General features: G+C 44.9%; 1 protein-coding gene across 4 annotated transcripts in view; it reads right to left on the reverse strand.

Annotated features, from left to right (window-relative positions):
• Positions 1-21,217, reverse strand: part of LOC102936502 (butyrophilin subfamily 1 member A1) — a 54,068-nt gene that overhangs the window by 14,143 nt on the left and 18,708 nt on the right. For 2 of the 4 annotated variants that reach the window (XM_043543922.1, XM_043543923.1), the window contains exons 2-4: positions 19,782-19,878; positions 19,142-19,251; positions 14,343-14,690 (exon numbers count right to left, since the gene is read on the reverse strand). In XM_043543922.1, the coding sequence (XP_043399857.1) occupies positions 14,343-14,690; positions 19,142-19,247 (454 nt within the window). In that variant the 5' untranslated portion in view covers positions 19,248-19,251; positions 19,782-19,878. The remainder of the gene's footprint in view (positions 1-14,342; positions 14,691-19,141; positions 19,252-19,781; positions 19,879-21,217) is intronic. The other 2 variants (XM_043543924.1, XM_043543925.1) reach the window with 2 other exon arrangements.

The raw sequence follows: 21,217 nt of genomic DNA on the forward strand, positions 1-21,217 counted from the left end.
CTGAGGCCTGAACTAAAGTAGTTTTGTTGATATAAAGCAAAGAAGCAAAGTCGGGTTTTGCCTGCTTGGAAGCAGACAGAATCTGGCAAGAATAGGGCTGATATTGCAGAAACACACATTCCTAAGTAGTATTAGGCACAAATATATGCAAGCACATTCCAGAAAGGTGGCACCAGAACACCTCGATAGCAAACACGTTCCCCAAAGAGAACAGGAACACACTGAGCCATCTTAAGGAAAAGGTCAAGATGACAGCATGATGGATAGCAATTTTTTGATCCAACCAACATGTACAAGCTAATGGGTGTCTCCTTGATATGTCAATGGGTGGCACCCTAATACGTCAGAGGGTGGCACCGTGGTACATCCTGAGTAAAGTGTAACTTGTTTGTATCTGTGTATAAAGATGTATCTCAGAAGGCATGTCTTTGTCTGGCCGAGGGGAGAATGGAAAGTCCCGCCACTCACTGAGCTGGTCCATTGTCATGGGCATACATGTGTTAGTGTACCTGTAACGACTGAGCTGGTGCATTAGCACCATGTCTCATCAGCAATAAACCTGACCAAGTACCTTTGCTGAAAACCGAGTCTGTGGATTTATTGGGTGGTTCAATCAAAGTCTGCTGTCTCTGCTATCTGCGCAGAGCTGGAAAGCATGCTGAAAGAACACACACACACACCCAAATATCTATCAACATCTGACGACAGTGTACTCTGGGAACAAACTCCTTGGGTAGACCTGGGCTGTGGCACCATGGGCTGCTGCAGGTTTTAGTGACTAAGTTGCTAAACATAGGCCTTGTGAAGCAGCAGTGATTTCACACAAGGTGTAAGTTTAAAACCATCTAGTCAAACAAATATGGAACTGATTTTTCCATAAGAGAGGCCTTTTAGAATATAGAATATCATAGACTATCAGGGTTGGAAGGGACCTCAGGAGGTCATCTAGTCCAACTCCCTGCTCAAAGCAGGACCGATCCCCAATTAAATCATCCCAGCCAGGGCTTTGTCAATCCTGACCTTAAAAACCTCTAAGGAAGGAGATTCTACCACCTCCCTAGGTAACCCATTCCAGTACTTCACCACCCTCCTAAGTGAAAAAGTTTTTCCTAATATCCAACTGTAGCGGGGTAGTCACCCCGCTCCGGCCCTGAAGGGGTTAAAACAGCCCCGGGAGAGGGCTTCCCTGGGGAGCCAATCGTAAAAGCAGCCCTGGAGAGGGCTGTGGCTGAGAACAGCTAGGCTGATTGGGGGAAGTAGCCACAGCTGGGGCCACGCCCCAATCAGGGCCCAGCTGGCCCTTATAAGAGGGCTGTGGGCCAGAAGTTGGAGGAGTCTCACTCTAGCCCTGGAGTGGGAAGGGCTAGCTGCCTGGGAGTAAGGTACCTGAGGTGGAGCAGTGCTGGGGAACGGCAAAGGAGCTGAGGAGCTCCAGCCTGGCACCTCTCCAGACTGAGGCCTTGTTGCAGGCCTACAAAAGGTACTGGGGCTACAGAGGTGCAAGCCTGGGATTAGGCAGAGGCAGCAGGTCCTAACCCCTTGCCAATGATGAGTGGCCATTACAGTCTGCAGCCTGCCCCAGTGAGTGGGGGCTAGTTGATGACTGGCAGTCACCACTGAGGCAACGTGGGGATAGAGCACTGGGGATTCCCCGGGATGGGATACCCAACTGCAGGGGTACTGCTGGGGCAGCACCCCAAGGTAAAGGGGCACTGGCGTCTGGGAGGGACACAGTGGCAAGTGAGACATCAGCCTGCAGAGGGCACTCTGTAAACTGGAAAAGAGCTAATTCCCAGATGACCAGCAGGAGGCACCGTGCCGGTGAGTCTCACCCTCACTACACCAACCTAAATCTCCCCCACTGCAACTTGAGACCATTACTCCTCGTTCTGTCATCGGCTACCAGTGAGAACAGCCTAGATCCATCCTCTTTGGAACCCCCTTTCAAGTAGATGAAAGCAGCTATCAAATCCCCCCTCATTCTTCTCTTCTGCAGACTAAATAACCCCAGTTCCCTCAGCCTCTCCTCAGAAGTCATGTGCTCCAGCCCGCTAATCATTTTTGTTGCCCTCTGCTGGACTCTCTCCAATTTTTCCACATCCTTCTTGTAGTGTGGGGCCCAAAACTGGACACAGTACTCCAGATGAGGCCTCACCAATGCCGAATAGAGGGGAATGATTACGTCCCTCGATCTGCCAGCAATGCTCCTACTTATACATCTCAAAATGCTGTCAGCCTTCTTGGCATCAAGGGCACATTGTTGACTCATATCCAGCTCCTCATCCACTGTAACTCCTAGGTCCTTTTCTGCAGAACTGCTGCCTAGCCACTCAGTCCCTAGTCTGTAGCGGTGCATGGGATTCTTCCATCCTAAGTGCAGGACTCTGCACTTGTCCTTGTTGAACCTCATCAGATTTCTTTTGGCCCAATCGTCCAATTTGTCTAGGTCCCTCTGTATCTTATTCCTACCCTTCAGCATATTTACCACTGCTCCCAGTTTAGTGTCATCTGCAAACTTGCTGAGGGTGCAATCCACGCCATCCTCCAGATCATTAATGAAGATATTGAACAAAACCAGCCCCAGGATCGACCCTTGGGGCACTCCGCTTGATACCAGCTGCCAACTAGATGTGGAGCCATTGATCACTGCCCAATGATCTAGCCAGCTTTCTATCCACCTTATAGTCCATTCATCCAGCCCATACTTCTTTAACTTGCTGGCAAGAATACTGTGGGAGACCGCATCAAAAGCGTTGCTAAAGTCAAGGAAAAACACGTCCACTGCTTTCCTCTCATCCATAGAGCCATTATCTCGTCATAGAAAGCAATTAGGTTAGTCAGGCATGACTTGACCTTGGTTAATCCATGCTGACTGTTCCTGATCACTTTCCTCTCCTTGAAGTGCTTCAAAATTGATTTCTTGAGGACATGCTCCATGATTTTTCCAGGGACTGAGGTTTTTTCAGGGACTTCTATTTTGTTTGTTTTTAACTCTGTTTGGAACAGGTTTAATTAAACCAGTGATAGCTGCCTTTAAACAGAGGGTCTCAAAGTCCCGTCCTGCGGGCCAGGGCCATCCCTAGACATTTTTGTGCCCTACATAGCCCCCCTGTGGGGAGGGCTGGCCACAGACCTCCGCAGGGGGAGGAGGGGGGCGTCCCCAGGCCTCCACAGGGGGGCTGGTCCCAGGCCTCTGTGGGGAAGCAGAAGGAGGCTTGAAGGGCAGGGGGCAAATCACCCCCCAGCATGAGTCAGTGGAGCAGAGCAGGTTGGGGCTGGCTCACTCCACTTCCCGCCGCCCTGTGAGTACAGGACATGCCTGACCCCTGCTGCAGTCCACCGGGATGTAGCTCAGGGGAAGGGGTGGAGTGGGGGCGGGGCAGGGGCTTTGGGGAAGAGGCGGGGTGGGGGCGGAGCCAGGGCGGGGGCTTTGGGAAAGGGGCGGAGCAGGGGCAGCTTTCCTGGCTGGCTCAGCAGGCCGGGGGATTGACCTAATTTGGTGCCCCAAATTTCCTGGTGCCCTACGCAGCTGCACAGTTTGTGTATGGCTAAGGACGGCCCTGCCACTGGCCATCTGCAGCCCTAGAACCTCTCCACTGCGGCCCATGAAGAACAGATGCATGCAGACACGCTGCCGGCAATGTCTGCTGCAGGCGTCGCGCCCCCCCCCCCCGCCCCCCAGCTCCCATTGGCTGGGGGAGAGGGACAGAGATACCATCACTAGTAGCTAGGCAGAGTGAGCCATGGAGGCAGCATCACTTTTTTCCACAATGAATATAAACAAGTCTAAATACCGAACACAACTATCTGACGCGCACCTTGATGCAATCCTGAAGGTTTCAACTGCTCAGTCACTGAGGCCAAACATCAACAAACTGACAGAACTGAAGCATTGCCAAGTGTCTGGCAAACACTAAAAACTCTCTGGCAGGCGAATAATTGTATAAAGTTGTATGACAGTTTTATTATTTCTAAGAAATTTGAAATAAAAATACACTATAAACATTTTCTTTTCTGAACACCATCTTCAGTGACATTATTGGCCCGCTGGGAGGATTTGAGGACTGGCACCGGCCCTGAGGTAAACTGAGTTTGAAACCCCTGCTTTAAATGGATATAGGAGCATCCAGACAGGGGTTTGCACTCATCTAAATAAACTGGATTAAAAACCAATTTAATTCAAACTGATAAAACTTTCCCATACAGTGAAAGCCAGAGGCTCTAAGGCCTGGTCTACACTTAAAATGTAGATTGACACAGCTGTGTCACTCAGGGGTGTGAAGAACTACAATAGAGTGCTTCTATTGCGCTAGCTCCTGTTGCTTGGGAAGGTGGATTACCTACAGCAATGGGAAAACCCTGCCATTGCTTTAGTCTAGGTCTGCACTCTGGGGTTGCAGCGGCATAGCTAGGGTGCCATGGCTGTGCCACTGTAGCCCCCATAGTGTAGGAAAGCCCTAAGTCACATTCTGGCAGCCTTGCTGTGAAGAGGCACCAGGAGCTGCTTGGCAGCTCTGCCTGGGGAGCTCATGGTGTATTTATTGCCTCAGTGAATATTCTCTCACTGGGCTGAGCAGTGGAAGCTGAGACCAAAAGGGTGAAATCCAACAAGGTTTATTAACAGAACAATGAAGCAACACCCACACTTACAATTCCTGTTTCCTGTTGGTTTCTAAATAAAGACTACAGCTCTCAGCAATCAATGCTGGATCTAGCAACACCACATATCCCTTGTCTTAGAAAAAACTCAATCTTACAGCAGTAATAATAATCCAATAACCTGCTACTATAATAATAAACAAATTATGTAATTAACAAATAAACAATAACTAAGAAGTAGTTATGTAACTGTAATTAGAATTCAAGTTATAATAGAAGACTGTTCCTTTAATAATTACAGAACACAGTGTCTAGCCAATACAGTTGGCTGTCAGACTCTAACAGCATTTTCATCAGGCCCAATATCCTGTCAGTTATCCTGTATTGTCAGCAGCAAAGTAAAATAATTGGGGCTAATTAGGTAGTATGAACATTGCACTTTGTCTTAGTAAGCAGGGACAAGATGAATAGTGCTCCAGACTGACCATCTGACAGCTTGTAAGTGTGAGGTCCTTGTGATGGGGTCCCTGGGGTGCAACATGGACTGTGGGACCACTGAGCCCTCTGTCCCTCCAACACAGGGTGCCCCTCACACTGTGATGCTGTGTCAAGCCACAAACCCCTAGCAGGCACTACACTTACACAGCCATCCATAGACAGCAACACACCCAGCTGAGTTACATGAACGCTTCTCCCAGTCACTCATGAACCGACAATAGGGAGGCCCCAGCCAATTCCCCCCAGCTCCACAGCCATGCACACCATGTACCGTCTTGCCCTGGTCAGAAGCCTAACCAGTATAAGTTCATTATCCAAACTGCCCCTGCTTTGATGTAAACTGAGCTGAGATTTCCCAAGCACTTCAACCAAACCACAGTGTTTGAGGTAAAATATAAACTATAGAAAGATAGATTTTAAGTCATTACAGGTAGCAAGCGTAGAGATCAAAGTTGGTTACCTAAGAAATAAAAGTAAATTCACAATCTGAGTTCTATAAACTAGACAGGATTTGAATCAAGCAGTGTCTCACCCTGACAAATAGTATAGTTCCTCAATACACAGACTGGGACTCTTTTTCCAGCCTGGAACTGCCCACCACGTACAAAGTCTTTGTCCTCCAAACCTGTTTCCAGGTGTTAAGTTGTGGGGGGAGTGAGGTCAGGTGATGATGTCACTTCCCCTCTTTTACAGTTTCTTCCAGCTTGCTGGAAAAATCCTTTGCGGTGGTGTGGGGATCAGGTAGTCTCCATTGGTCAAGCAGTCTCCATTATCTACATGTTCTCTCTGAGAAGTTTCCATTGTATACAGTTTCTGAGATCCCTTCCTTGATGGGTGTTGATGAGCCAATAACCACTGTCTGCCTCCTCCATTGTTGCACCTGAAAGGTTCGTTGTTGGTGTTCCCAACCTCACAACATATTTCAGTAACACATACATAGCAAAACTTCATAACTTTCCACACCATGATAGCACATACAGTCCAACAGGATATTAATGTTCAACAGATCAAGACTTTTAAAATGATACCTCTCAAGGCAGACTTTGTACAAAACATATCATAATTATATGACAGTGATGATTATGGGAGGTCCAGGGTGCTACTCTGAGGTACAGAGTGTCAGTCCTTTTTAGAAACAATTTTCAGTTGAGAAGTGAACCTGGGTTCTCCTTTTCCTAACATTCGAGGTTTTCATACTTTTATAAATAAACCACATTTGAATTTCAATTCTCTGGCCCCACAACATTTATCTGCATCTTTTATTTTTGTAGTTTCCAGTGAACTGTTTGTCGGATATCCGGCAGCAATGATATATGAGATATAGGCCGGTGTAATCCAGCAGTATTTAATTTAGTATGCACCTCTCTACCGTGCAATAATTCAGCAGGTGACTTTTGCATTGTGGCATGGCGTGTAGCCCTGTAGATTTATAAGTAATTGTTATGAAGGTTGTCCACACTTTCCTTTCCAGCACAGCTGTCTGCAGACTGTCTTTCAAACTTCTATGGAATTGTTCAATTTCTCCATCAATTTGAGGGTAATACATGATGATTTTCTACTTCTAAAGTTAAAGTGTCATAGAATCATAGAAGATTAGAGTTGGAAGAGACTTCAGGAGGTCATCTAGTCCAACCCCCTGCTCAAAGCAGGACCAGTCCCAACTAAATCATCCCAGCCAGGGCTTTGTCAAGTCGGGCCTTAAAAACCTCTAAGGATGGAAATTCCAACACCTCCCTAGGTAACCCATTCCAGTGCTTCACCACCCTCCTAGTGAAATCATTTTTCCTAATATCCAACCTAAACCTCCCCCACTGCAACTTGAGACCATTACTCCTTATTTTGTCATCTGCCACCACTGAGAACAGCCAAGCTCCATCTTATTTGGAACCCTCCTTCAGGTAGTTGAAGGCTGCTATCAAATCCCCCCTCACTCTTCTCTTCTGCAGACTAAATAACCCCAGTTCCCTCAACCTCTCCTCATAAGTCATGTGCCCCGGCCACTAATCATTTTTGTTGCATGCCACTGTACTCTCTCCAATTTGTCCACATCCCTTCTGTAGTGGGGGAGCCCAAAACTGGATACAATACTCCAGATGTGGCCTCACCAGTGCCGAATACAGGGGAATAATCATGTCCCTCAATCTGCTGGTAATGCTTCTACTTATGCAGCTCAATATGCCTCCTTCTTGGCAACAAGGGCACACTGTTGACTCATATCCAGCTTCTCGTCCACTGTAATCCCCAGGTCCTTTTCTGCAGAACTGCTGCTTAGCCAGTTGGTCCCCAGCTCTAGCAGTGCATGGGATTCTTCCGTCCTAAGTGCAGGACTCTGCACTTGTCCTTGTTGAACCTCATCAAATTTCTTTTGGCCCAATCCTCCAATTTATCTAGGTCACTCTGGACCCTATCCCTACCCTCCAGCATATCTACCTCTCCCCCCAGCTTAGTGTCACCCACGAACTTGCTGAGGGTGCAATCCATCCCATCATCCAGATCATTAATGAAGGTGTTGAACAAAACTGGCCCCAGGACCGACCCCTGGGGCACGCTGCTTGTTGCTGGCTGCCAACTAGACATCGAGCCATAGCTCACTAGCCTGATGATGTAGCCAGCGTTCTGTCCATATTATAGTCCATTCATCCAATCCATACTTCTTTAACTTGCTGGCGAGAATACTGTGGGAGACCGTATCAAAAGCTTTGCTAAAGTCAAGGTATATCACGTCCACCACTTTCCCCATATCCACAGAGCCAGTTATGTTCCCTTCTGCCAGAAAGGTTTCAAATTCCAGTGAGGAAAATTGTGTTCCATTGCCCAACACAAATTTTTCGGGTTCCCTTCCCTGCTACAGTCGACACGAACTTGATGAGTGTAGCAGAGGTGACATATAATAATAATAATAATGGACATATAATATCAATGGCAAGCTTTTCCCATGCGGCATCTGGAAGAAGAACAGCCTGAAATGGTGCCACATGCATCACCACCATCTTGTCATGTAACTGGCTAGTAATGCTTGTTTTTACAGCTGCTTCAACCTGAGCGTGCATTCTCGGCCCCAATACAGGTCACATAGACACTGTTTCATTCTTTCAGCCTCTTGATGTGTATCATGTGCCAGATGTATGAATTTTGTCTACAGTGTGTCTGGTATAATCAACCAGTCAGTACCTCATAATACCCATCCATCTTGTACAGAAATTTTTTGAGTACTCTACAGTAAAGTGGCAAAGCTAGATCAAGCATTTGGGGTTGTGTGGCCATTTTGTTATCAGCTGTTCCTGCAATCTTTGTTGAATGGGGCATGCTAAGCAAGCAGCTTTGAATTATTCTTGTGTAACAGCTGTGGGGGCGCCTGCTATAAGTGCAACTATATTGTCATCATCTGTCTGCTCGTCAGGTGAAGGCAAGGGCAGGCAGGACAAACAATCAGCCATCACATTTTGAATTCCCAGCCTTTATTCTGTGACATACATGAAAGACAGTAGTCTTGCTGACCATCTAGCAATTTTGCCTCCCACTCATCCAAATCCTTTAGAAGTTAACAGTGTCATCAAAGAGCTATGATCTGTATGCCACTTGAAACTCTGGCCCCAGAGCTAAGTTCTCCATTTTTCCACAGTCCATAGCAAGCAAGTGCTTTCTTTTCAACAGATGAATACTTCCTATCAGCTTCTGTAAGTGTTCAAATGCAACGGTCTCCTCCATGTTGTCATCATGGATTTGAGTAAGTGTTGCTCCCAGTCCATAGTCTGAGGCAGGGTCAAACAATGCAAGTGCTGGACTATTTTCAATCAAATCTTTCACTGTTTCAAAACAACTCATGCAACAGTCATCCAGGCCAAGCTTGAGATTCCCTGGCGTATGTTTGTAATGATGACTGAAGTGTTGTTCAGAATAAACTTGGCATACCATGACGTAAAAGCTAAGAAAGCATGTAAGGTTTATGTGTCTTGGAGGTGGTGCTTTTGTAACCACCATGACATGGTCCAGGTCAGGTTTCAGTCCAGTTTCCAAAATTATGTGCCCCAGAAATAACAACTCTGTTTGTCAGAATTGGCATTTGGCCAAATTCAGTTTCAGCCCTGCTGTTTTGATGTGGTGTAGTACTGCATGGAAATGTTTTTCATGTTCCCCACAAGTCTTCTCAAACACAATAATTTCATCCAAATAATACTGGACTCCAGGCTGATTCTTCAGAATCACTGACAACTTTCTTTGGAAAGTGCTGGGTGCCAATACAAGTCCGTATGGTGCATGTTTCAAATGGAATAGATCCTCAAGCATAATAAATGCTGGGAGATCTCTCTGTCCTCCTGTAGTATAACCTGGTGATATGCATTCTGTAGATCGAGAGTAGAAAATATCTTTGTCCCACAAAGATCCACCAATGCTGCTTCTATGTGTGAGTGGATAGCTGTCAATCACAATGGCTTTATTAGCCTCCCTTAAGTGTATGCTAAGACAAATACCTCCAGTCTTTCTTTTTGTCACCACTATTGGTGAGACCCATTCAGATGATGCAATCTCTTCAATAACACCATTCTGTACTGATTTTTTAACCTCTTCTGCTACAGCATCCATGACTGAGAACGGTAGAGAGGTAAATTCTGTCCTACAGCTGTCACTTGAGGTCAAAATTTAGTTTTGTGAGCAAATCCAAATGCACAGCCACAGGGCTCCTCTGTACCATCCTCCTTAAGAGCAGAGACCAGAGTTTGTGCTATAGCGGTGCCAGGTGGGGCAAAAGCAATGTGCCCATTGACTGCCTACATGTTTGGTGAGGGAAACAAATCGCTGTTTAGGATAGCAGTACCCCGGGCATAAGACAGAATTCTGCCGGTACGCATTATGTAACAAAAGTCTCGGTTGCAGGTAGTCAACCAAGCACAGGGATGCAGTTCATCAAGTAGCACGCCAGGTGTAAGCTCAGCACAGTAACTGGCACATGTCCAAAGTATTGCAGGCAAATCAATTCAGGGAGTATAGAAACTGCTGAGCCCGTGTTCAACATTCATTCCACCACCTGGGGCTTCACTCCTGCTGCAGCAGAGACATGGACAGCACATGTTATTTTATCCACAATGTATGCGGTGCTGCATCCATCCACACTCAGTGCAGTAACTTCAGGCATGGTAACTGCACATACCTGTTGATTAGGCTGGGTTGCTTCAGCATCCCTTAGGGAAATGTCCGCTCTTTTTGAAGGCCACTGAGCTCCCTCTGCAAGCCTTCCTGTGTAGTCTGAAGTGTGATGTGTACATTCAGAGTGGTGACATTCTTTTCCTTGTATGTTTTGAAATCATTGGGCATGTTACTTCTTATTTACCTTGCCATTGTCATTTTTGAACTGCCTTGTTGTAGTCCAGATGCAGTGGTTCCCTGGTTTGCATCGGACCCGCTGTACCTGAGCTCATTATTTTCACCTCCACCATCTCTGGCTCGATGGGATTAGCAATGGTTATGGCTTTCTGTAATGTCAATTCCGATTCAAGCAGTAGATGCTGTCATAAATATAAAGGGAAGGGTAAACCCCTTTAAAATCCCTCCTGGCCAGAGGAAAAATCCTCTCACCTGTAAAGGGTTAAGAAGCTAAAGGTAACCTCGCTGGCACCTGACCAAAATGACCAATGAGGAGACAAGATACTTTCAAAAGCTGGGAGGAGGGAGAAAAACAAAGGGTCTGTGTCTATCTGTGTGATGCTTTTGCCAGAGACAGAACAGGAATGAAGTCTTAGAACTTAGTAAGTAATCTAGCTAGGTATGTGTTAGATTATGATTTCTTTAAATGGCTGAGAAAATAGCTGTGCTGAATAGAATGAATATTCCTGTCTGTGTGTCTTTTTTGTAACTTAAGGTTTTGCCTAGAGGGATTCTCTATGTTTTGAATCTAATTACCCTGTAAGGTATTTGCCATCCTGATTTTACAGAGATGATTCCTTTTTACTTCTATTAAAAGTCTTCTTGTAAGAAAACTGAATGCTTTTTCATTGTTCTAAGATCCAAGGGTTTGGGTCTGTGGTCACCTATGCAAATTGGTGAGGATTTTTACCAAACCTTCCCCAGGAAGTGGGGTGCAAGGGTTGGGAGGATTTTTGGGGGGAAAGACGTGTCCAAACTATGTTTTTTCAGGAACCCAGATAAAGTTTGGTGGTGGGAGTGGAAGTCCAGGGGCAAAGGGTAAAATAGTTTGTACCTTGGGGAAGTTTTAACCTAAGCTGGTAAAAGTAAGCTTAGGAGGTTTTCATGCAGGTCCCCACATCTGTACCCTAGAGTTCAGAGTGGAGAAGGAACCTTGACAGGTGCTCTCTAAAATGAGGCACAGCTGTTTTCTCTATGAGCCGATATCGAATAATTTCATCTGCTATGTTGCCAAAATCACATGTGACAATCAGTTCCCTTAAAGCAGCAATATACCGATCTGTCAGTTCCCCTGGTTTCCACGCTCATGGCATTTATAGCATGCAGCTACCACATTCACTTTAGACACACACACAAAAATTAATGCAGTAAGTGCTGTATCATATTTATTATTCAGAAGGGAAGAGTGTAAAATATACGCTGCCCTTCTGCTCCAAGGCACTAAATAAGCAAAGCACATTTTCTTGCTTCAGAGAGTTCTCTGTCATTAATTGCAAGGACATAGTACTCAGATACTCTTATCCAAGCATTAAAGGCAATTGGAAGCTCTCCTAGCTTTGAAGAAAGGGTGCAGGTGGATTCAGGGGCAGGAGAGCCATCCTAGTCACCAATTTGTTGAGCAGTGGAGGCTGAGACCAAAAGAGTGAAATCCAACATCAAGCAGCTCCTGAAGCAGCTGCTGCAGCAGCCGCTGGCCTCAGAACATACATATGCACTTCCCCTTCCTGCTAGTTTTCTAACCTCAAAGACTGCAGCTCCCAGAAAATCAATACTGTATCTAGCAATATCACACTGTGCTCCGCTAGGCCTTGTTTGCACACTGTGGGGAGTTGGGTTGGGGACTCTCAAGTATTCACAGAATATCCCCACAAAGCATGGCAGGGAGGCAATTGACCATTCATCTAATCAGAGAATCTGCATTGCCTTTGTTGTAATAACCTGGAGCTATCCCCTCTCTGAGCACTGAGTATTTTTCCAGGGGAACCCCCTCACTTCACACGAGAGTCCCAAAGTGGATTTGGATCTCAGTCAGTGTAAGTCAAAGACAAAGAAACATAATCAAAATAAGAAATAAAAGATCTGGTCCTGCTGATGTAGATACTGCTCTCTCTGCAGCTTCCAGCCCTTTCTAGGATGGACACTTCAAGCCATCAGAAAAGGATGTTTCTCTTTCTCCTGCACACACCCTTAGAAGTTGTGTGGCAAGAAACAAGAGCTGATTTTAAAGTATTTTTCTTCACCGTTTTATCTCCTCTTGCTGTTTTCTCCAAAATTTAAAGGTCTAATAGTCTTTAAAAGGCTTTCATAGGTTCATTCATAGATTCCAAGGCCAGAAGCGACCATTGTGATTCTGACAGCAGACTTTTTAGAAAAACAGCCAATCTTGATTTTAAAATTGCCAGTGAAGGAGACGCCACCACAACCCTTGGTAAGTTGTTCCAATAGATCAGTGGTTCTCAAACTTTTTTTTTCACGGACCACTTGAAAATTGCTGAGGGTCTCAGCGGACCACTTAATGATCTTTGCAAATGTTGTTTGTACCATTAACTGACTATTGTAAAGTGCTTTGGATAACAGCGCTATATAAAAAACCACCTTAATAATAATTAACGTTTTTTTTGTTCTACAAATAAAAGCACACAACTCATATTTTAATATAAGTATTCTTACCTTTCTAATGCGATGGATGTACCTCTCTCCCCTGCCGCGGCAGCCCCTGAGCTGGGGCTGGGAAGGAGAGCCTTCTCTCCCCAGCAGCCGCAGCCCTGGAGCTGGGGAAAGTCGCCTCTTTCTCTGGCCGCTGCAGCCCTGCATGTCCCAAATTCCCCCCACCCCCTCTTCTCACCCCACTGCCCCCTCCCACCTAACCCCTAGTTCCCCCAAGGCCACCACCTCACCTTACATGCACATCTTCTCCAGGGTCCAGGCACCTAATTAGTGGAGCCATGCCCGCGCAGCTTCACTAATTAGGTGAGTGGCCCTTCATTCTCTCATGTGCGGCCGCCCAGGCGCGCACCTTAGAGGGAACTATCCGCGGACCCCCTGAATGGAGCTCGCGGAGCACTGGTGGTCCACGGACCACAGTTCGAGAACCACTAATTAATTACTCTCACAATTAAAAAAAGTATGCCTTATTTTCAGTCTGAATTTCTCTAGCTTCAACTTCCTGCCATTAGCTTGTGTTATACCTTTCTCTGCTAGACTGAAGAGCCATTATCAAATATTTGTTCCCGTGTAGGTACTTATAGACTTTCTCACAGTTCTTGCACAACAAAGTTGTGAAAAAAACATCCAGAGTGTGGAGAGACACACGTTGAAATCTGTCAGCTTATGCACAGGGCATAGGCTCCTGAACAACTGATGGGAAATAACTGGCAGATAGAAGGGAATTCTGGATACTGGCATGAAAAAGGCCAGTGGCATTTTGGGGTGTATATGTAGGGGTATTGCCAGCAGTTCGAGGGACGTGATTGTTCCCCTCTATTCGACATTGGTGAGGCCTCATCTGGAGTACTGTATCCAGTTTTGGGCCCCACACTACAAGAAGGATGTGGCAAAATTGGAAAACGTCCAGCGGAGAGCAACAAAAATGGTTAGGGGACTGGAACACATGAGTTATGAGGAGAGGCTGAGGGAACTGGGATTGTTTAGTCTGCGGAAGAGAAGAATGAGGGGGGATTTGATAGCTGCTTTCAACTACCTGAAAGGGGGTTCCAAAGAGGATGGATCTAGACTGTTCTCAGTGGTAGCTGATGACAGAACAAGGAGTAATGGTCTCAAGTTGCATTGGGGGAGGTTTAGGTTGGATATTAGGAAAAACTTTTTCACTAGGAGGGTGGTGAAACACTGGAATGCGTTACCTAGGGAGGTGGTGGAATTTCCTTCCTTAGATATTTTTAAGGTCAGGCTTGACAAAGCCCTGTCTGGGATGATTTAGTTGGGGATTGGTCCTGCTTTGAGCAGGGGGTTGGACTAGATGACCTCCTGAGGTCCCTTCCAACCCTGATAGTCTATGATTCTATGAAAATAAGACACATCTAGTTCCACCTCAAAATAAATTATTATTCTGCTGAGAATTCAAATTAGCAGCCCAAGTTACTGACCTGACACCTTCAGTTCCAGAACGGCTTCTGCATAAAAGCTGTGTGATTGGAAGGAACAGATAAACTGCCCATGGTCAAAGGGGGTGATGTTGCGTATATGCAGGACAACGCTTCCATCCACAATACCATCCTTCAGAAGCTCTGTTCTGCCCCAATAATTTGGTATTTGCTGCTCAGGATGATCTTTTCCATCCTGATACAGATGGACAGGTTCAGATGACGTGAATTGGTACCAGCGCACCTCCATCTTCTGAGCACTCATGCTGGGGGAGAGGTGACAGGGTAACAGGGCATCTTCACCTGCAGAGGCCACGATGGGATGATCAGGTCCAATCACCTTGAAATTCACTGTTAAAGGAACCAAGACAAACAGAAAATTAGACCAGAGGGGAGCTGGATTGCTTTCATAGGTAATGAATGCTGATCTCTCACAATTGCCTAGGCTGCAACTTGACCAGCTAAAAGTGAGCTAATGGTGTCTCAGTGTATCTGCACTGGAAATCAGGTCAAGTTAGGACAGGCTTAGCTAGCACATTAGCTGACTGTTGAGCTAAACTCACAGCCACTTTTCCTAGTCAATACCAATCCAGAGAGGATTAAAAAATGGGTGATCTCTGTTTCTAAATTTTGTGAGCTGGTTAATGTCTGCAACCAGAACAATTAACCTGTGGAAGACTGGTTTCAGAGTAGCAGCCGTGTTAGTCTGTATTCGCCAAAAGAAAAGGAGTACTTGTGGCACCTTAGAGACTAACAAATTTATTTGAGCATAAGCTTTCATGTGCTACAGCTCACTTCATCGGAGGCAGACTGTTTGCTAGACTGGAACCAAGGCAGGTGGCCTCTAGAGAGAAGGATGATACAGAACACCTGAAAGGAGAGGCTGTCTGTGACATGCTGTGGAGCTTAAGGCCTGCTGTACGTGGGAAAGTTTTACTAGTTATGCAGGTGTAATTATACTGGTATAACTCCTATGTGGACATCCTTATTCTGGTATAATAGTGACCTTTTTCAGTTTGCCTTAAACCCCTTCCCCAGTGACATAAGCTAAACTGAAAAGAAAAGTATTTTGTTTTATATTTGTAACTTGCTATGTATCCTTTCAAATATAGGTATTTGAAAAACAAGAAAAAATAGTACAAAATCCTTCTTTACCCCTTCCACTTTTGACATTCTCTACTTGGTAGCACATCACACAAAATGAATTTACAGCATGTGTCAGTTACATTCAGCAGCACAAGAGCCAGCAAACAGAGCTGTACACAGGGGAGTTTGAGCGGGAGTTTGCAATGGGAGTTTGGGGGGAAGACTAAGAGAGCCAGGGAGAGGAACAGACAGGCTAGTGATGGGAGTGTGTGGTGGTCTGGCAGTGTTTTGGTGCTCGTTGAGGGTTTGTTTTGCTGTGGGTGGTGGTGTTTTGATTTGGTTTGTGTTTCCCGGACTAACAGGATGTAGGTGAGAAGGCTATGACAGATACAGAGGCAGCAGTGGTAGTGACCCAAGCAGTGGAAGACATAATGAAGACGACTGGATGTGGAAGCTGCGGTATGTACACGATCCTGGAGGGGGTTCCTGAAAAGAGTATCGTCTGCATGAAGTGCCGCCTGATAGAGCTGATGGAAGAAAAGATCCGAGGATTGGAGAAGCAAGTGGAAACTCTGGCTGAGTTCAGAAGGGTGTTCGAGCGGATGATGGAGCAAAGACATGAGGAGGCTGAAGGGAAAAGCTCAGACTTGCAGATGGAAGCAGGACCAAAGAACTCTGAGGGGAGACTGCTGGGTGAGGAAAGTAGACAGTGGAAGCATAAGAGACTAACATTCGAAGAGAACCAGGCAGAGGAAAAGATGGGCTAGTGAAGGAGAAATAGAGCTCAGGAACAGGTTTGCCGAGTTGGAAAATGAAGAAGGGTCAGAACATGTAGGGATAAAGTGAGAAAGGCGAAAAGCCATGTAGAGTTGGACCTTGCAAAGGGAATTAAAACCAATAGTAAAAGGTTCTATAGCCATATAAATAAGAAGAAAACAAAGAAAGAAGAAGTGGGACTGCTAAACACTGAGGATGGAGTGAAGGTTAAGGATAATTTAGGCATGGCCCAATATCTAAATAAATACTTTGCCTCAGTCTTTAATGAGGCTAATGAGGAGCTTAGGGACAATGGTCGGATGACAAATGGGAATGAGGATATGGAGGTAGATATTACCACATCCGAGGTAGAAGCCAAACTTGAACAGCTTAATGGGACTAAATCAGGGGGCCCGGATAATCTTCATCCAAGAATATTAAAGGAACTGGCACATGAAATTGAATGCTCATTAGCAAGAATTTTTAATGAATCTGTAAACTCAGGGGTTGTACCGTATGACTGGAGAATTGCTAACATAGTTCCTATTTGTAAGAAAGGGGAAAAAATGGTGATCTGGGTAACTACAGGCCTGTTAGTTTGATATCTGTAGTATGCAAGGTCTTGGAAAAAAATTTGAAGGAGAAAGTAATTAAGGACATTGAGGTCAATGGTAACTGGTACAAAATACAACATGGTTTTACAAAAGGTAGATCATGCCAAACCAACCTGATCTCCTTCTTTGAGAAGGTAACAGATTTTTTAGACAAAGGAAATGCAGTGGATCTAATTTACCTCGATTTCAGTAAGGCATTTGATATGGTTCCACATGGAGAATTATTAGCTAAATTGGAAAAGATGGGGATCAATATGAAAATTGAAAGGTGGATAAGGGACTGGTTAAAGGGGAGACTACAACTGGTCATACTGAAAGGTGAACTGTCAGGCTGGAAGGAGGTTACTAGTGGAGTTCCTCAGGGATCGGTTTTGGGACCAATTTTATTTACTCTTTTTATTACTGACCTTGGCACAAAAAGTGGGAATGTGCTAATACAGTTTGCAGATGACTCGAAGCTGGGAGGCATTGCCAATACAGAGAGGGACCGGGATATCATACAGGAAGATCTGGATAACCTTGTAAACTGGAGTAATGGTAATAGGATGAAATTTAATAGTGAAACGTGCAAGGTCATGCATTTAGGGATTAATAACAAGAATTAATAAACTGGGGACGCATCACTTGGAAGAAACAGAGGAGGAGAAGGACCTCGGAGTATTGGTTGATCACAGGATGACTATGAGCCGCCAATGTGATATGGCCGTGAAAAAGGCTAATGCGGTCTTGGGATGCATCAGGCGAGGTATTTCCAGTAGGGATAAGGAGGTTTTAGTACCGTTATAGAAGGCACTGGTGAGACCTCACCTGGAATACAGTGTGCAGTTCTGGTCTCCCATGTTTAAGAAGGATGAATTCAAACTGGAACAGGTACAGAGAAGGGCTACTAGGATGATCCGAGGAATGGAAAACCTGTCTTATGAAAGGAGACTCAAAGAGCTTGGCTTGTTTAGCCTAACCAAAAGAAGGCTGAGGGGAGATATGATTGCTCTCAATAAATATATCAGAGGGATAAATACCAGGGAGAGAGAGGAATTATTTAAGCTCAGTACCAATCAATCCCCTCCATAAGCTTCAAGTCTAAACTTCCTGATGGCCAGTTTATATCCATTTGTTCTTGTGTCTTCTTGGAGAAGGCACATATGCAATGGGGCAGCCTAGCCCACGTCACAGCAAGGATCTTTCTAGCAGCTAGAAGAAAGCATAAAAGAGAGACCGTGACATCATCTCTTGGCCTCTCTCCCCGCCACCTCCATCTCAACACTTGGAAGATCGTCTAGAAGACAAAGATTTTTAACTATGGAGATTGGTCCCAGGCTGGAAGGATGTCCATCCGTGTATTAAGGAACTATAAGCTACCTGTAACAACTGTTAGGGTGAGAGACTACTTGATTCAAATCTTACTTAGTCTTTTAACGTTAAAATTTAGACTGCATTTCTATATTTATTACTTAGGTAACCAACTTTGATTTCTATACCTGCTACTTATAATCTCTTAAAATCTTAGTTAGCCTTTTTGCATCTCCATCACATTGTTGACTTGTATTTAAGGCAAAGATTTTGGTATGGGTATTTTTAATAAAAGTCACGGGCAGGCTGTGGGCAATAAACAATAAATCATGGAAGCCCAAGCTCCGCCATATGGGGCTGGAGTCTGAGCGCCACCTCCCAGGACTGAAGCCTTAGCTCTGCCGCCCAGAACTGAATCACAATTTTCAGGAAGTCACGGAGGTCCCATAAAATCATGGAATCCATGACCTCCCTGACTGACTCGTAGCCTTATTCATATTCAATCGGTGATCCACCATAAGCCCTGGATCCTTTTCTGTAGTGTTACCACCTAGTCATTTATTCGCCATTTTGTAACTGTGCATTTGCTTTTTCCTTCCTTAGTGAACTGCTTTGAACTTGTCTTTATTGAATTCCATCCTGTTGATTTTGGATCAGTTCTCGAATTTGTCCAGGTCATTTGGAATTCTCATCCTGTCTTCCAGAGTTCTAGCAACCTCTCCCAGATTGGTGTCATCTGCAAATTTTATCAGCATACTCTCCAGTTCATTATCCAAGTCATTAATGAAAATATTCAATAGCGATAGGTAGAGTGGCACAAGTTTAAGGTGAAACATGATGTAAAAGTCCACTGAGTACAGGTTACACTGAGACCAAGGGGAGTAAAAAGGAAGAAAAATCAGTATCTTCCCCTGCCTCCCCTCCAAAAAAAGGATTTTATTTCTCAAATTTACATAAAATGCTCTTCTTATGAATTGTTTCAAAATAACAAAAGATCAATGGTATTAAAACTGTTGAGAGAAAGTAGAATACACTCTGTGACAAGAGGCTTCCTACCTGGTTCCAGTGTAGAAACATGGACCATAAAAAAGAAAATGAGGTAACTGGACAGAGAGGGGTTGCCCATGGCACAGTGCAAGTGGAAGGAAATCCTCATCTTCATTGTAACGTGATCCAGACATCAGAAAGGAAAAGAAAAAACAAATGCCAAGTGAGCAACATGCTGTAATTTGGGATACAAATTAATTGAGCACAATATGAACCCTAGGACATGTGCTAGTTAATAATTGCATCAAAATATGCATCCTTGCTACTGTTTTTGTCAAAAGACATGTTACAAGACATAGCAAAACTCAGCTTCACCGTTCACCATCTCAAATTACAGTCCAATATTCTGGACAAAGGCCTTAATACTAGCATTTGCAAAATTCATTGAAAAATATTATCACAAAAATTACTAACTTTTGTAGAGTAATAGTCTGGTTGTAGAATTATAAAGAGAAAGTGACCAAAAAGAAAAAACCCTTAATGTATTTTGTATCTGTTTTTATAATGCAGTGTGAGAAAAGGCATTGCAATTTGTAGGTCTGGGTCACTTGGATAAATACAGATCATCTAAAATCATTAATGAACCTTTTCAAGTAGAAAAAGAAGCATTTTAAAAACAAATTAAAGGATGAGAACTTCCTGCCACCTACCTCAAACGCAAGAGAAACTTCCCAGCAGTTACAGGATCACTGGGACATTTCCAGCTTCTCATAGTCAGTGAAATGGACCCTTGGTCTGGGAGGTGCCTTACAATGAAAGAATTCATGTTACAGTATAAAGCAAAAATAATTTAGGAAAAGAGAATCAGTTCAGTATCGTCTGTCCTTGTGCAATTTTATGATAATGTTTTGTAAATAGCAGCAGAATTTACTCTTTTCTACTGCATGTAGCAAGGTTGAAGATGCAAGTGAAATTGTAAAGCAGAAAGCCGCCATTATCATTTAGATTTATCATGAAATTAAAGAGTCCTTATGGAAATCTGCATGCAGAAATGTGCTTATCCTCTCAAACCCAGCAGGTTTAGCCTCACACACATCCCGGTTGGATCAGAGTCTGCTTCATCCCAGTATGATGGAGTGATGATAGTCACTCCATAGTTTAAGACTCTAATAGTTTCCTTTATAACCCTGATTTTTGACCCTACATCTATGAACTACAGGAAGATCCTATCATCTTCAAAACTGGAATGTTAGATCTGGGGCTGAAGTAAACTACACCTACCAAATTTGATGTGAATTGGACAAGTGGTTGCTGAATTATAACATCCTGTAAAAGAGGGTTCACCAAAATTAAAAAAAACTTTTTTTGCTGCTTTATAGCATAAAAAACAAATACAACCACGCATTTTGTTATGGTTCCCCGGTCCCTCTGCTCCCTGTACCCTCTACAGCAGAGGTTCAGGGCCTGCCCCACATATCTGATCCCTGGCACAGCACCCTAACCCTCTGAACATTCTGCTTTACGAGACTTGCCCAATGCTTAGCTCTTACTGCAGCCTCGTTCACGTGGCTGGGCAGGGGTGGCTCCATTGCACAGACAGCATAGCTAAGCACCTAGATTTGGCACACTCATTGCAAAAGGCAGTGGCTAGCTGGGAGTGACTTGGGTCTGCCCCAGGAGAGACTGACGTTCTGTTCCTAACTCTGCTAGAAGTGACCTTGGGCAATGTCTCAGGTCCTCAGTTAACGCCTCTGTTAGAAGGGGGAGGCCTCCTAGAATAGGGACATGGGGTGGTATTCACAAAGGTACTTACGTGCTCGAGTCCCATTTTTAGGCATTGCTGAGACCCACAAAACCACTGCTTGGCTGCTCCCCAACTCTGTAGGTGCCTTAGCTCACTTGGCTGCTCAGTGCCAAAGTTTCTGCAGCACATATTCCCTATGTGCCTAAGTTTCTGCCTCCATGCATGTGCACTGCTGCCTCCTTCTAGGGTTCCAGATGCCTATCCCCTGCCTAACCCCCAGAACAAACCACTCCACTGGGAGACAGCAGCACCACGTTCAATCCCCGCTCCTTCCTCAGCAGAGAGGGGGTTGTAAACCATGGGTTCCCATATTCCAGGTGAGTCTCTCTAGCCCCTGGGCT

Source organism: Chelonia mydas, chromosome 3 (assembly GCF_015237465.2).
Source record: "Chelonia mydas isolate rCheMyd1 chromosome 3, rCheMyd1.pri.v2, whole genome shotgun sequence".
Classification (NCBI taxonomy): Eukaryota; Metazoa; Chordata; order Testudines; family Cheloniidae; genus Chelonia; species Chelonia mydas.